General features: G+C 41.0%; 1 protein-coding gene across 16 annotated transcripts in view; it reads left to right on the top strand.

Annotated features, from left to right (window-relative positions):
- ARHGAP26 (Rho GTPase activating protein 26) overlaps nt 1-15,031 on the top strand; it is a 473,272-nt gene that overhangs the window by 152,427 nt on the left and 305,814 nt on the right. For all 16 annotated transcript variants that reach the window (XR_010121689.1, XM_055285812.2, XM_055285818.2 and 13 more), the window contains exon 10: nt 276-370. Coding sequence is in view for 15 of the 16 variants with exons in the window: in XM_055285812.2 (XP_055141787.1) it covers nt 276-370 (95 nt within the window). In the remaining variant the exon portion in view is untranslated. The remainder of the gene's footprint in view (nt 1-275; nt 371-15,031) is intronic.

Here is a 15,031-nt window from a genome sequence, read left to right as displayed (position 1 = left end):
GTCAACACTCGTTAATCTACCATGGACTGATGTGGTGCCATCATGATCCACCCGTACTAAAGATGTTTGGGTCCAAGTTTAACATGGTGTACAAATGTAAGCTGCATGAGGCTTTGTCCTGGAAAGGTTTATAGTCACCCTTCTACTGCCCATGGTCGTGAGCACTCAGATTTGAGAAGATGAAATGATTGCTCCTGTTTACGTGTTATGTATGTCCTGGGAGGAGTAGAGCTCCCATTCTGGCCTCATCTTGATAGTCTGTGTGTTCCCACTAGGGAGAAGATGAATCAGTTACCCTCAAATCCTGCACACGGCGGAAAACAGACTCCATTGAAAAAAGGTTTTGCTTTGATGTGGAAGCAGTAGACAGGTGAGTAGCTAGCACGCTTTTCTCAGGAGCAAATAGAGCTGAATTTCTATATCTTACTTTTTCTTTTCATTCAAAGCTTTTCTGCTTTTTTTCCCTTCTCCCCCTTCCTCCTTCCTTTCCTTCTCCATCCCTTCATCTATGTCCAGGGTGCTGGATCCAGGCCATTGCTGATTTGCGAGAATCATTAGAGCCTCCCTATCTTTTGGGTTCAGCACTGAATCACTGGCTTGGTTTTGTTTTACTTTAATATTAGTGCTTTCATGCTCAGAAATGTGTGTTATATCTCCAGGAGATTGAGTAGACTTTTAAAGAAAACTACTTAGCATGATTGTATCAGCTATTTGAATTTTTTTAAACTGAAAAATTTAGTATAATGATTCGAAAGGCATTGGAATGGAAGAAATTTTTCTCAAATAAAAAAGCAGCTTTTAGTTACATTTCACCTACCAATGTATGTGTGTGCCCAGGAAAGACACCAAACCACTTGTGAAATCACAATCTTTTGGAGAGAGAGCCGTGTGTTGTATTCCTCGAGATTTATAGTCTCTCATTAAGTTGTACCATTTCATGGTGTTAAGCTAGTTTGACAACATTCCAATTCTTTGAGACACTTTACTTGGCAACAGGTTAATTTTTTCAATGAAACCCACGTGTTAAGCTTATTTGAGCTGCCTGTTCAAGATCAGGAATGCTAGCACCAAGATCCTTAAATCTCAGCATGATACTCCGTATAATGCCATTTAATCTCTCCCCTTTATTAAAAAACACTATACCATTTCATCAAGCCAGTACTTACCCCTCCCTGGGAAGTTCACCTGTGGCCACCTTTCCCTGGCTCTACGGCATCCTGAGACTGAGTACTGCCTAGGGTGTGCACTGCCTTCTTCTGGCAGGTGTCTACTCTGCACTGCAGGCTGCTGGGGTTGCTGGAGGCTGTTAGGCCTCCCATGGAGACAGCATGCCCTCTTAGCCTCTATCAGAAGTTCATGGAAACTAACTGCATCTCTTAAGCAATTTAGTCATTACAGCTTTGGCTCTCAAGCCAGACAACCTGGGTTCAAATTTTGACTTTGCTGCTTAGTAGTCATGTGACTTTGAGCAAGTTATTTAATCTTTCGGAACCTTGATTTTCTCACCTGGAAAATGAAGTTCCCAGGATGGTTATAAGGATTCAAGGAAATAGTGCATGTAAAATGCTTGGCAGAGGGGCAGATAATAAGTGCTCAACCAGTATTAGCTGTTACTCTTTTTTGCTAATAGCTTGTCCTGCATGCTCATCAGACTTGGTATTTCACTCCTAAACACAGAGAGGTACATATCCTTTACTGTGTGTAGAGGTGTGAGAGGGGAAGGTAAAGAAGAATAGCATGGGTGTGGGGTCGGAGGATAGGTTGATTGGGGTAGCAAAGGGGAATTGTAAACAGCCTTCCCCAAACCAAATTTGGTTATTATTAGTTTTAAACAAAACCTAAACCTTGGTGCTTTAAGCATCTCTCTTCTCTTTTCTAAGCATGTGATTGAAGGGAATTCATATTATTGGCATCCTTGAAGGAGGTTCAGAAGATCTGTTTGCATGGAAGTACAGCCACCTGTGATGCCCATCAAATGCACAGTTCCTAGAGATAACTGACTGCTGCAGAGCTGCTTTGAAGAGGACATGCTTTGTGTTGCAGCTCTCTGTCAGATTGAAAACAAGCCCAAATTTGCTTTCTGAGGCCGAATTATTTTTGTGTTTTCATCTTCAGAAGTTTCCCGAGAAGTTGTGGAGAGTGGCTTTTTAGGCGATTAAAGCTCACTGTGGCACCTCCATCTTATTTCCACCCTTGCCAGCACTTCCTAGCACCTTCCCTCCTTTATGATTCCCACAACAGCTGTGCATGTCCCAATCATAAGCAAAGAGCGAATGTGTCACATTCAGCATACTGAGTGGGCTTGCGAGTCGATTGCTCCTGAGTTTCTGTCCCTGGTTCCCTCTGCATGGCATGGAGGGATTTCGGTCACGGTTCAGATGAGGGTGCTGAATCTCCTTTTTTTTTCTTTTTTTCTTTTTTGAGATGGAGTCTCGCTCTGTCACCCAGGCTGGAGTGCAGTAGCATGATCTCGGCTCACTGCAACCTCTGCCTCCCGGGTTCAAGTGATTCTCTTGCCTCAGCCTACTGAGTAGCTGGGACTACAGGCACACGCCACCATGTCTGGCTAATTTTTTGTATTTTTAGTGGAGACGGAATTTCACCGTGTTGGCTAGGCTGGTCCTGAACTCCTGACCTCAAGTGATCCACCCACCTTGGCCTCCTAAAGTGCTGGGATTACAGGCATGAGCCACCACGCCTGGCCTGAATCTCCTCTTAATAAACAGGAGGTGGGTAGACCGTCCTAGGAAACACCTCCTCTCAGTTTTCTATGTAGGTCCCAAAGATTAGGTTACAGTACAGCAGGATTTTCCTCCTTTCTCCTTTTTTGACCCCAGTGCCTTTGTTTTTTTTCCTTCAATGTTTAGAAGGGGGCCCGGGTAGAGAAGGAAAAGGCATTTTCATGTGCTCGGTAGCTGCATCCCTGGGAACTTTGCCGAGAATCCTTTTCTCTCGAAGACTCCTATACTTTTCCTTTTCACCAATGTCCTTTAGCGAGGAGGCGATTGCTGCTAGATGCCCTGCTGTCCTGCCTTCCACAGGTTCCCCAGCTCCACCTGCTGGACCAGAGAGGCAGAGGATCAAAATTCAAGTTTAGCACCTGGAAAATGTGGAAGTGAAAGAGGGGATGGTTGTATTTAATCGCATAAGGTTTCGAGGTACTCCCGGAGTATGTTGACTGGAGAATACACAAACATTTATGTAGTGACTAGTAATGTTTTATTCTATCAAGATACAAATACATGTTGAAGTGTGAAGTATGTGACTTAGAATATGGGATATTCTGGATTTTTAAGGTTGAACACATTTATCCTTTATACTTAATGCTGATATATCATGTTAGTTTGTAACAAAAGCTGTAGCCTTTAGGAGGTGATGTCCTAGGAGGTCAATGTTGTGAGCTGATTACCGTACATCAACGTGTTTTACTGTGGTGAAAACCACATGCACTCAGTTACAGATTCCTGGTGCTTGCCCCACACCCACACAGTTCGACTTCCTGGGACTGAGACCCTGAAATCCGTATTTTCAAGCTTTTTAGTTGTCCTTTATTCTTACTACTACTTGGTATGTTAAATACAATGTGTTTCACAATACAGTTTCATCAGAGCACATGAAAACATTTTCCTAATTTGAAAAATCACAACAAGCAACTAAAACAAAACAAAATAAAAAAAATTGGGGCTCTTCTACTAAGGAGCTGAATGTGTACCTGTATGGAGGAGGAGAATGTAACTACTAGGAAAGGTGATTTCTAGTCTCTGAGACAGATTACTTGACCAGGCAAAAGGCAAAAACAACCACCACAGTAAAACCCCTGCCTTTTTAAAGGATGTGAAAATGGAGGAGTGAGGCAACTGGTAGTATCAGAGCATTTCCTGTAAGCTGAACACTTTCATCCTTGTTTTGTGTCATCCTCACTACAACCCAGGGAGGTAGGTCCTCCGTTATTCCCATACTGCTGAGGAATCTGCAGTGTAGGGGGGTGAGGCCATTTACTCAGGGCTAAGGTGGGATTTGAACTGAGGTTTGCAGGAGCCTGTTCCAGGGCACATTGGTGCCTCAAGACTTTGGATTTTTTTTTTTTTTTCTTTTAGGTGGAGTCTTGCTCTGTTGCCCAGGCTGGGGTGCAGTGGCACAATCTCAGCTTGCTACAACCTCTGCCTCCTTGGTTCAAGCAATTCTTCTGCCTCAGCCTCCTGAGCAGCTGGGATTACAGGTGTGCACCACCATGCCCAGCTAATTTTGTATTTTTAGTAGAGATGGGGTTTCGCCATGTTGTCCAGGCTGGTCTCGAACTACTGATCTCAGATGATCCACCTGCCTTGGCCTCCCAAAGTGCTGGGATTACAGGCGTGAGCCACCACACCTGGCCAAAACTTCAGATATTTTAGAAACATTTTCCAGTGATGAGCTCAGAGCTGTTGGTGGTTGCATTTCAGAGACACCACAGTGTCCAGTTTTCAGGCTGTGAAATCTGGGAAGTGTTATTGGCACCCTGTCAGTTGCATTTGGCATTATAAACTACAATGAAACTATAATATAAAGTACAATGAACTGAAGCAGCAGACTTGCCTCTCTTCTTACATCTACTCCTCTGTGACCTTCAGAAAGTCCTCACGTGACTAAATTAAAAGAGGCAATGCAGATAGAGCACAGTGACAGGCACGTGGCACTGAGTGGGTGTTCCGTGAATGGTTTTTTGGTTTCTGTACACCTTTTCTTCCATCTTTTATTTATTTTTTTAGAGGTGGGTGGGGTCTCCTCATGTTGCCCAGGCTGGAGTTGAACTCCTGGGCTCAAGCAATCTTCCCACCTCAGCTCTCGAGTAGTTGAGAAGATAGGTACACCACTGTCACTGTCCCTAGCTCCACCTTTTATTTTTAAGGTGACACTGGTTTTTTTTTTTTTTTTTAAATCCAGGACAGCTAGCTTGAGTAGGAGATATCCTAGCAGTAGTATCACTTCTCAGCAATTGTTTTCATTGTATCACAATATATTGCTGTCAGTTTGTTAATCCTCAAATCCCTGACACATAAGTACTACAGAAAACTGTTGTCATTCTTTGACCAATGAATGAGCTGAAAATCAAATTACGTGTTAATCCAGGTCAATGGGATTTATATTTATGGTTCTTGAACTTTATGTGTGAAGGATCCATTTTATTTTATTTTATATTTTATTTTATTTTATTTATTTTATTTTTGAGACAGAGTCTTGCTCTGTCACCCAGGCTGGAGTGCAGTGGTGTGATCTTGGCTCACTGCAACCTCTCCCTCCCGGGTTCAAGCGATTCTCCTACCTTATCCTCCTGAGTAGCTGGGACCACAGGTGTGCACCACCCCATCTAGCTAACTTTTCTATTTGTAGTAGAGGTGGGGTTTCACCATGTTGGCCAGGCTGGTATCAATCTCCTGACCTCAGGTGATCTGCCTGACTCGGCCTCCCAAGGTGCTGGGATTACAGGCGTGAGCCACCGTGCCCGGCCGAGGATCCTTTTTAAAACCAAATACATTTCTAGAAATCTACTTTTAATTCTTACATATCTAAGTTCTTTTACCTTTGATATCTAAAAAGTAGACCTATACTCTCGTCTCTGTGCCCACACCCTTTCGTATTGGCTTCTACATGATTTCAGAGGCCACATCTCCTCTAATTTCTTTTCTCTAGTGCCTTCTTTTTTTTCAGAACTAGTTTTGGGGGGGGGGAGTTCGAACCTGAACTACTGAGGACCCTAGGATTACATGGAGCAAATGTTTCACAGACTAATATTAGCTCTTCATATCTCTGCTTTCCCTCAAAAGGATTTCATTGTTCCTAACATTGAAAAGCTAAAGTTAGTAGAAATTCTTTGTATTTCTTCAATCTCAAACCAAAAACTTGCTTGGATCGAGATATCATGTCAGTCCAATCAATATAATGATTCTTTGAAGGCTCCTTCTGATTTCTTTTGAAATTCAGTTTAAAGACTCTAGCATTAAGTATATGATATGGCTTTAAATAAACGTAACTTGTAGTAGTTGTGTGGTATGGCCACAACATGCTCCAAAGGATAATTTTTAAAAATTTCCTAGCAGATACTTGTTATAGATTAAATTGTGTCCCTGCCAAAATCATATGCTGAAGTCCTAATCCCCAGTATCTGAAAATGTGGCCTTATTTGGAGATTACTTGATAGAGATAATCAAGTTAAAATGAGGTCATTAGGGTGGGCCTTAATGCGATATTACCATCGTCCTTGTAAAAAGGGGAAATTTGGACCCAGAGATGGACACGTACACGAGAAGATACCGTGTTAACATGAAGGCAGAAGTCAAGGTGATGCACCTACAAGCCAATGAACGCCAAAGGTTGGCAGCAGAGCACCAGAAGCTAGAGGAGAGGCATGGAGCAGATTCTTCCTCACAGACCTCAGGAGGAACCCTTGATCTTGAACTTTTAGCGTCTAGACCTGTGAAGCAATAAATTTCTGTTGATTAAGCCAGCCAGTTTGTGGCACTTTGTTACGGCAGCCCCAGGAAATGAACACAGTGTTGAATAGGGAGGGCCTTTCTCAATGAAGCAGCACTCATGCACCCAGCAGCCTTTAAATGGATAACTCAACACCTACTGCTTGAACAATCCCATTGCCACGGAACCCCACTTCACAAAGCAGCCCATTCACATAAATTACCTTCTTCGTTTCTTTTCTTTTCTTTTTTTTTTTTACATGATGATAGCCTAAGCTTTCATTAGCTTTTTAAAAATCACCCTTTTTTGGCCTAGCGTGATGACTCATGCCTGTAATCCCAGCATTTTGGGAGGCCGAGGCAGGTGGATCATTTGATCTCAGGAGTTCAAGACCAGCCTGGCCAACATGGCGAGACCCTGTCTTTACTAAAAATACAGAAAAAAATTAGCTGAGGATGGTGGCGGGCACCTGTAATTCCAGCTACTCAGGAGGCTGAGGCAGAAGAATTGCTTGAACCCAGGAGATGGAGGTTGCAGTGAGCTGAGATTGCTCCACCACACTCCAGCCTGGGTGACAGAGGGAGACTCCATCTCAGTAAAATAAAATAAAAATCACTTTTTTTATTCTTTAATAAAGCAGCATTCTTGGGTGCTTTTGTATTACTTCACGATAGCACCAAGCATTTGAAGGTTTATAATTTATACTGGTTAATTGAATAAAGACGTAGATTGATCATTACAAAATGTGTCAACTCTTTGAGAGGATTTAATGTAAAATTTCTGGGTTAAAAAATGGGACATGATTTCAAAGCAGCCATTAGTGGTAGCAGGATGTGGATCGGTAGTACTTGCTCATGTCTGTGTTCTGTCACTTTGAATAATTAACTCCATCATGCAGTGTCTTAAGGAAATTCATGAGCAAATACAGGGAAAATATTTGTTTAGGCTAAAGAATCATGGTGGTAGTCACTTGTCAGCATCCCTGGATTTGTTTATTTTTAAGAAATTTCTCACAGATGTAAGTGACACATGGATATTTTCTCTCAAGTGTTTTCCAGGAGGGTGTAGTAAACCATGTGAAAAATAATAAAACTTCTTCTGATTCCCTGAATCAATGAAGTCTCTTGAGGTGCAGCATTTACACTGGGGAAGGGAAATGATTACTTTTTTCTGGGATTAGCTGACGCTCACCAATGTCCATACATTTGAAAATGCTGTGTGTTAAGTGCCCCTTTCCCAGCATTGGTACTCTAGAGGTGGGCAGCAAGGATAGCTTCTTAGAGATGGCAAGGATATTTAGTGCGGGAGTTGTAATAAGGGATAAGGCAAGAATAAACTTGTCTTCATGGAGCTTACCTTTGAGTTTGGAATACTCATATATATTCAAGCAGCTAAGGTATAAACATCAGTATGTTGAGTGTTCCAGCAAACCTGGAGGGCCAGAATACTGGGGGGAAATGTAACAAATGAGGACTTTACCCTTCCATTCTTACAGGGGAGGATGGCATGACTGGAATACACTGAATTCATTCCCTCCCTTCTTCCTTCCTTATTTTATTGAGCATTACTACCTGCTAGAGACTACTGGCAGTGGAGATACAAAGTTTACAAATCTATAGGACTTTCTTAACAGACCTCCTCTGATTTTCTTTCATACCAATTCCAAAGTCCTTGTTTTGCAAGCTTTCCATGAGTAGGTAAAGGGCAGTAGCTCTCCTCTGATCTAGTCCCAACCTAGCATTTCACATCCACTGTCAACTCATAATCTTCTTCTTCCCAGGTAACCTGCATTTGCACAGTAATGAGCTTTTCTTTGTATTGATTGGTTAGGTGTTTAATTAGGTATGTTTTATATACCTCTGTTCAATTCTACATATCTGTCTCAGGTGATTTGCTTCCAGAGGCAGAAAAACATTTTATGCAGCTTTTAATACAGTAATATGTGCATATGGTTGTTCAATTTTATTTTTTATGGTGGCATAATTTTGAGATGGATTATTTTATTTGAGGCCATGGTAAATTATTGTGTAAGAGACTAGAGGAGCTTAATCAAGTTATTTGCTATTTAAACTAAAATTTTAGCAGGTGCTCACGTAACCTGCATTTGTGTACTGTTAGGGAAAAGATCCAGGAAAATTGAAGGTTGGTGAAAGTCAGAATAGTGGAGGCCAGAAAGATTTTTGAAAGATCTGAAGAGTCTACTGGAACCCTCAGCACCCTCATTTCAAAAATATTTGTATGGCAGGCTGCATGATGCAGGTAAAAAAGATAAGAGCATTCCTAAATTTGAATTTGGGATCTGTTCCTTACTAGCTGTGTGACTCTGGGTAAGTGGTTTAACCACCTCTGTAAGATGGGGTGAATTATCACTACATTGCAGGATTTTTTCTGAAGGTGGAACACACTAATACTCCCCTCTGATGGAGTCCTATGTCTGAAAACATGGCTGTTGAATTGTTTTCTATACCCTAAAATCTGGGAATTTATCGTTGTGATGGTGAACCTTAGCTTTGGTGGATATTCCTGTGAGCCTGCTTTTTGTCTTAATGGTGCTCCTTTTCTGTAGTGTCATGAATTTTCAAGTTATCTATAAGTTGAGAGGAAATACAGGTGCATTCAGGTTATATGTGCAAACGGCTTACTAGGGTAAGATTCCATTTTCAAACTGTGTGTGTGTTAACCTGTTATTGATACATACTTCATATAAAGATAAAGTTTTATGCCCTCTCTTTCCAATTTATGGCCTCAAGAAGAAACTATATTAATTTTAAATTAAAATAATATTGTTTCTTCTAGCTTGGTAAGAGGTGTGTGTGCATGCATTTGTGTGTCTTTGTGAAATTGTGTGACTGTGAGATTATGTGTTTTCCAAAAAGGATCATCTTATGTAACAGACTTTGTTTCAACATTCAACCTCTAGATGGCAGTTTTGTGTATGTATTAGTAACTATTAGAAGGTCCAGTTGAAAATCAGCTGTCCTATATACACCTTGTATACATTGACAGAAGAGTGTGTGTGTGTGTGTGTGTGTGTGTGTGTTTTCTGTAGAAAAAAATAATCATGTGAGTATTATTCCTTAAAGGAGGAAGAGTATCCTAAATGACTCATTCATTCTCTAGAAATTCCTTCCTCCCACCCTTTCATCACAAATCATTCATACCCACTTTCTTGCAAAAACAAACATGCTCAGTTAGCTGGGCCTCTGTTTTAACATTACCCTTTACCTGGCTCTTTGAACTAAAGTGCCAGGCCCTTTGCTTTAGGAATGGCTTATTTAGGATGGTGCAGAAAAGATGAGTGATTTCATTGTCCTGTGTGTGCTGAGAACCTGGCAGTCCTACTTTTCCCTCCTGGTGCAATGTGCCTTTATCTTTTGCAACACATGAATCCATTTTTCCTGGTTTCAAACTTCCCCTCCCTCCCCTTCTCACCCCTTGTTTGAAATAATATTTGATTTTGCCTTCCTGCTGGTTGGATTAGAGTGCTGGTCTCAATGCCATTGACATTTCAGGCAGGAAATGGCGTTTTCCTTCCTCAGAGGGTGTTATATGACTCTGACTTCCATGACTTGAGTTGGGAGAAGATACCATAGTTTCTGAATTGCTTTTTGGCTGTTCTCTAAAATAAGTTAGTGGAGAAGTTCTTGGAATCTTAGAATTCATGTAGTTTGAACTTGTCATTGAGTTTTTTTTTTTTTCTTTTAATTAAATGAGAGCATGCCTGTTTGCTGTTTGATTCTGGTTTAACAAAGAATGGGATATGGTGGTTAATGGACTTGATTGGGAGGGTGATTGAGGCAACCCTATTTTTATTCTTTAGTCTGCCTGGTGAAATATGGAGTTTTATTGGTTGAGTATACCAGTTTATTTACCAATTTCTAAATATAAGATGAGTTTGTCTTTTTAAAATCAAAGCCAAAAATTAGCTATTATGTAATTCTGGATAGAAGAAACAATTCAACCAGTACATTCCACTTATGTACATTTCTGTTGATTGTGAGATAGAATAGTAAAAATGAAAAAAAAAATCATGAAACAGAAGCTATATTTTCATAATTTGTTATCAATAGTAGTAACAGGTATTTGCATTCTCCTTGAGTCTCACTTATCCCATCAGTGAATAATGCCTTGTCCTTGTGCAGTGTGTTAACATTTGCTTGCTTCTATGTCCCTGATGCCTAGCATCATGACTGGCACATAATAGGCACTCAGTCAATATCTGTTGCATTTAAGAGCCATGCAATTTAATATGCCAAAGATGTCCTTTGGGCTTCCTGATGTTTTACGACTTCAGTCTCTCATAAAAATGTAAGAATTTATTGGATGTGGTTGGTGATACCTACCTTTTAGACTGTTATTATTGCTATGATCCTAATTATTTTAGGAACATTCCTCTAAAAATACCAAGGTTGCAGGCTTTAATAGGTTATGATTCATTCATTTATTAGGATCCGATCTTTTTTTTTTTTTGAGACAGAGTCTCGCTCTGTTGCCCAGGCTACAGTGCAGTGGTGCGATCTCTGCTCACTGCAAGCCCCGCCTCCTGGGTTCACGCCATTCTCCTGCCTCAGCCTCCCGAGTAGCTGGGACTACAGGTGCCTGCCACTGCGCCCAGCTAATTTTTTTGTATTCTTAGTAGAGACAGGGTTTCACCGTCTTAGCCAGGATGGTCTCGATCTCCTGACCTTGTGATCCACCCAACTCAGCCTCCCAAAGTGCTGAGAGGATCAGATCCTTTCTAAACAATTGATTAGAAGCTACTTACAAAAACTTCTTAGAGGGTTGACCCTTGCTTCCTCCCTCCCTCCCTCCCTCTTACCAACTCTCCTTCCCTCCTTCCTTCTTTTCTTCCTCCCCTTAAGGTGCTGGTCTTCCTGGATCCCAGACACGTATGCTACATGCACAGGGGGGCAGTACAACATTGTCATTAAAGCATGGGCTTTGCTTTAGATTCAGGCACACCTGGGTTCAAGTGCACTTACTAGTGGTGTGACATTATGCAAGTAATTTATGTGAGTCTCAGTCTTTTCACCTTAAAAAAAGAAATAATGGTAGTGTCTACTTCATACAGTTATTGTGAAGAATGAATGATAATACAAGTAAAGTCCTTAGCACAGTGGTTAGCACATAATAAACACTCAGTAAATCTACCTGTGGTTTGCAGGCTGCCAGTTGCAGCACCTTCTGGTTTCTTACTTTCTCTGTCTCTCACCTGTACCACACCCAGATTATCATGGCATATTATGAATTCTTCTCATGTACAAAGGTCTTGCAGAAGGACCTCAATGGTTTATTACATCAGAGCACGCATAGTAGTGCAGATTCATACATTCTGTCTCCAAATAGTAGATTACCGTTGCCTTCCAGTGATGGCACTGGGTCCTTGAGTATTGGAAGAAAAAGGGAAGTAGCCCAAGTTCCTCCTTTGTGGATGACCTGGAGATACTCTCCTGAATTTGACTGTAAGGTGAATCAAGAATATAGACAAGCATCCTTCATTGTTGGTCTTAATGCATGAGATGGATGACTTTATAACATGCAGTGGTGACCTGGGGTGAAGCTCAGATACATTCAGAGAAAGACACAGACAACAGAAGTTGCAAACTGGTGGTCCACAGACATGCTTGGTTTGGCTTGAATAGTGTTTGAGGCAACAGTTTAAAACTGAAAAAATCTTAATTGCTGATCATGCCTTCCCACATGCCAGCTACCAATTGAGCTGAATGACAGATACTTCCTTTAGGTGGGGTGTGTGCTCTCTGTTCTGCCATAGCCCCCACGATGCCCTGTTGCCCACCTCCCCCATGAAGACAAGTGACAGCTTTTTGCTTTGCACTTGCACTGTTGTTTTTCCCACAGAGGGGAGATAATTCTTTGTTCTTTGTTTCTCTCTGAAAGTAAAACTGCAAAAGAAAAAACCAAGAGCAACATAAGACCAAGCCTATTTTCCTTGGATTAAAGAATTTCTTATCCAGTTTCCTTCATTTTTCTTACTTACCTAGTCTCCGTAGACATTTGGGTCTATAATCTCATAGACATGGAAAAGGTGTCATTCTCCAAGATTATTCTGTGTGGCTTTGGCCATATCTTTGTGTAAATGAAGCTCTTCTGAACCTGAACCATTGAATTGTCCAGGAACTGTTAGGAATTCATTTTCCCAGTAGAACTTTAGAAACAAAGGACCACTTCCCCTCCCTGGCACTTGCAAAACTCTTCTTGCAAGTGGATGGCAGCTCATGCTCCATTCCTTATCATTCCCTTTTGTTGCCTAAATAAGCATAAGGGGCAGGTTTCAGACACAGGCTTTGAGATTGTGTGTTCCTGTGGGTGCCTCAGCTCTTCTACTTTGAATTTGACCCTTAAATATACAGTAGTGTGGATGGTAGTTGGGGAATGAACTCTTGCCAACAGAAGATTTATAGTCTTATGAATGAATAAATTCTAGGTCTTTGGAGGTTGATTTAGAAAGAACGGTACTGTTAAATTCTGAGTGTTTTTGTTTCAGTGGGGTGGAGTTAGTAATAGCTTTTCCTTGTCCAGTAGGAAGTGGGTAAATTGCCAAACCACTGAGATCACTATTGTTGACTCAGATTCGGAATAAGATTAGCGTAGGAAAGCTGTCGAGTAACCCTGGAATTGGGGCTGGTTGTGATTCTGTTTGCTCTTGGCTGGTGAGCAGGCTATGAGTTGATATAGCCAGTGGTCCCAGGATCCTGAATGTGTTGCTAAACCATATATTGCTTTCCATGGGCTGTTTTTGGGGGCCAGGGTTGGAGGAGATATGGTGTTGGGTAGCAACTTGCCCTGTAATAGACGGAGAGCTATTTCCTCCATGGCTCCTGCAGTGTGAGAGGTGAGGTGCCAGCTTAGAGAAAATTCCAGATTCTCGTTCATGATTCTTAAGCAGATCCAGATATAGCACTAAGGACATATTCAGAGTGAAAAGGAAGTGCTGTATTTTAAGTGGATTCTTAGGGTTGAGCTCTACAGAGGATTTTTAAGTCATTTGCTCCTTCTCTTATGTGGCGGGTGGAGGTAGCTCCTTGGCAGATTTTTTAGAATTTGCCAAAGACCCCTTCTCTGTTCTTATTAGTTATCACATGTTAATTTTAAAAGGGAGTGGTAGGCCACTTTGTTGCGTTACTCAGGAGGAAAAAGAAAATGGCCATTATGTCAGTGCAGGTGTGTCCCTTCAGCCCGCAGCCCTGTGTGCTTTGTGGTAGAGGCATGAATTTCAGTGCTGTGTATGAGCGTGTTGGGAGTGGGAATCACACACGTCATTAGCAGCTGTGGGTTGTTTCTTTTCCTTTTGAAACTATACACACCTGCCCTTCTGCAGCCGTAATTTTAACCCTACCCCATACTTACCATCCTGTTCCCGCTCACCCCACCTCTACCTGCCCCTGTGATTACAACTAATTTTTGGAGCATTCACCGTGTGCCTGACACTTTGAAACACCGAATACACTTCTCATGTAACCTTCCCAGCATGCCCTGAGGTGTAATCCTGATAATGCTGGGAGACAAGTAATTGAACTGCTCTATGCTACTGTTTTTTAAAACATAGGTAATAAGAGTAGCACAGAATAGTTCAATTGCTAGTCTGCCATGGTTATACATCTAGGAAGCACTAGAATCAGGATAGCTAGTGAGCCTAAGTTATTGATGAGAAGTCATAGCTCTTGGGTATTTAAAACAATTTTTACTGAGGCGTAATCACAGTAAAATGCATGAATCCAAAGTCTGTATTTTAATAACTTTTTATACACACACAACTGTGTAACCACCCAGATGAAGATATAGAATGTTTCTGTCACTCCAGGAGATACCCTTGTGCCCTTTCTCAGTCATTGCCCATATCTCTTTTCAAAAAAAAAAAAAAAAAAATCACTCTTCTGACTTCTGTTGCCATAGATGAGTTTTGCAAATATTTGAACATCATAGAAGTGGAGTCACACAGTCACATAATCTTTTGTGTCTGGCTTCTTTCCCTCATCATTATGTCTTTCAGATTCATTTGTGTTGTTGCATTTAGCAGTAGTTGACTCTTTTTTTTAAAAAAATTGTTGTATGATATGCCATTGTTCAAATATACAAGTTTATCCATTTATCAATGGATATTTATTTGTTCTTGTTTTTGCAATTTTTAGCTATTCTAAAGAAAATTGCAGGTATTCCTGAATGCGTCTTTTAGTGGACATATGCACTCATTTCTCTTGAGTATATATGTAGAGGTAGAATTGCTAGGTCATAGGGCAGGTGTATGTTTAGTTCTAGCAGATATTGCCAAAGTAGTTCCATCAACTTATTCTCCCACCAGCAATGTATGAGAGTCACAGTTACTCTACATTTTTTGCCAGTATTGGTTATTGGTGGCCTTCTAATGCTCTCTATTCAGGGAGGTACTTGTTATATCTCATTGTGGTTTTCGTCACATTTTCCTCATAAGTAATCAGTTTGGGCTCTATTTCTTAGCCTTATTGGCCATTTGGATGTCCTCTTTTATGAAGTGCTTATTCAAGTATTTATTGTATTAGGTGGTTCATTTTTTCTTACTTACTTGTAGACATTCTTTACATAT

Source organism: Symphalangus syndactylus, chromosome 7 (assembly GCF_028878055.3).
Source record: "Symphalangus syndactylus isolate Jambi chromosome 7, NHGRI_mSymSyn1-v2.1_pri, whole genome shotgun sequence".
Lineage (NCBI taxonomy): Eukaryota > Metazoa > Chordata > Mammalia > Primates > Hylobatidae > Symphalangus > Symphalangus syndactylus.
This window is presented reverse-complemented; position numbering and strand designations above follow the sequence as displayed.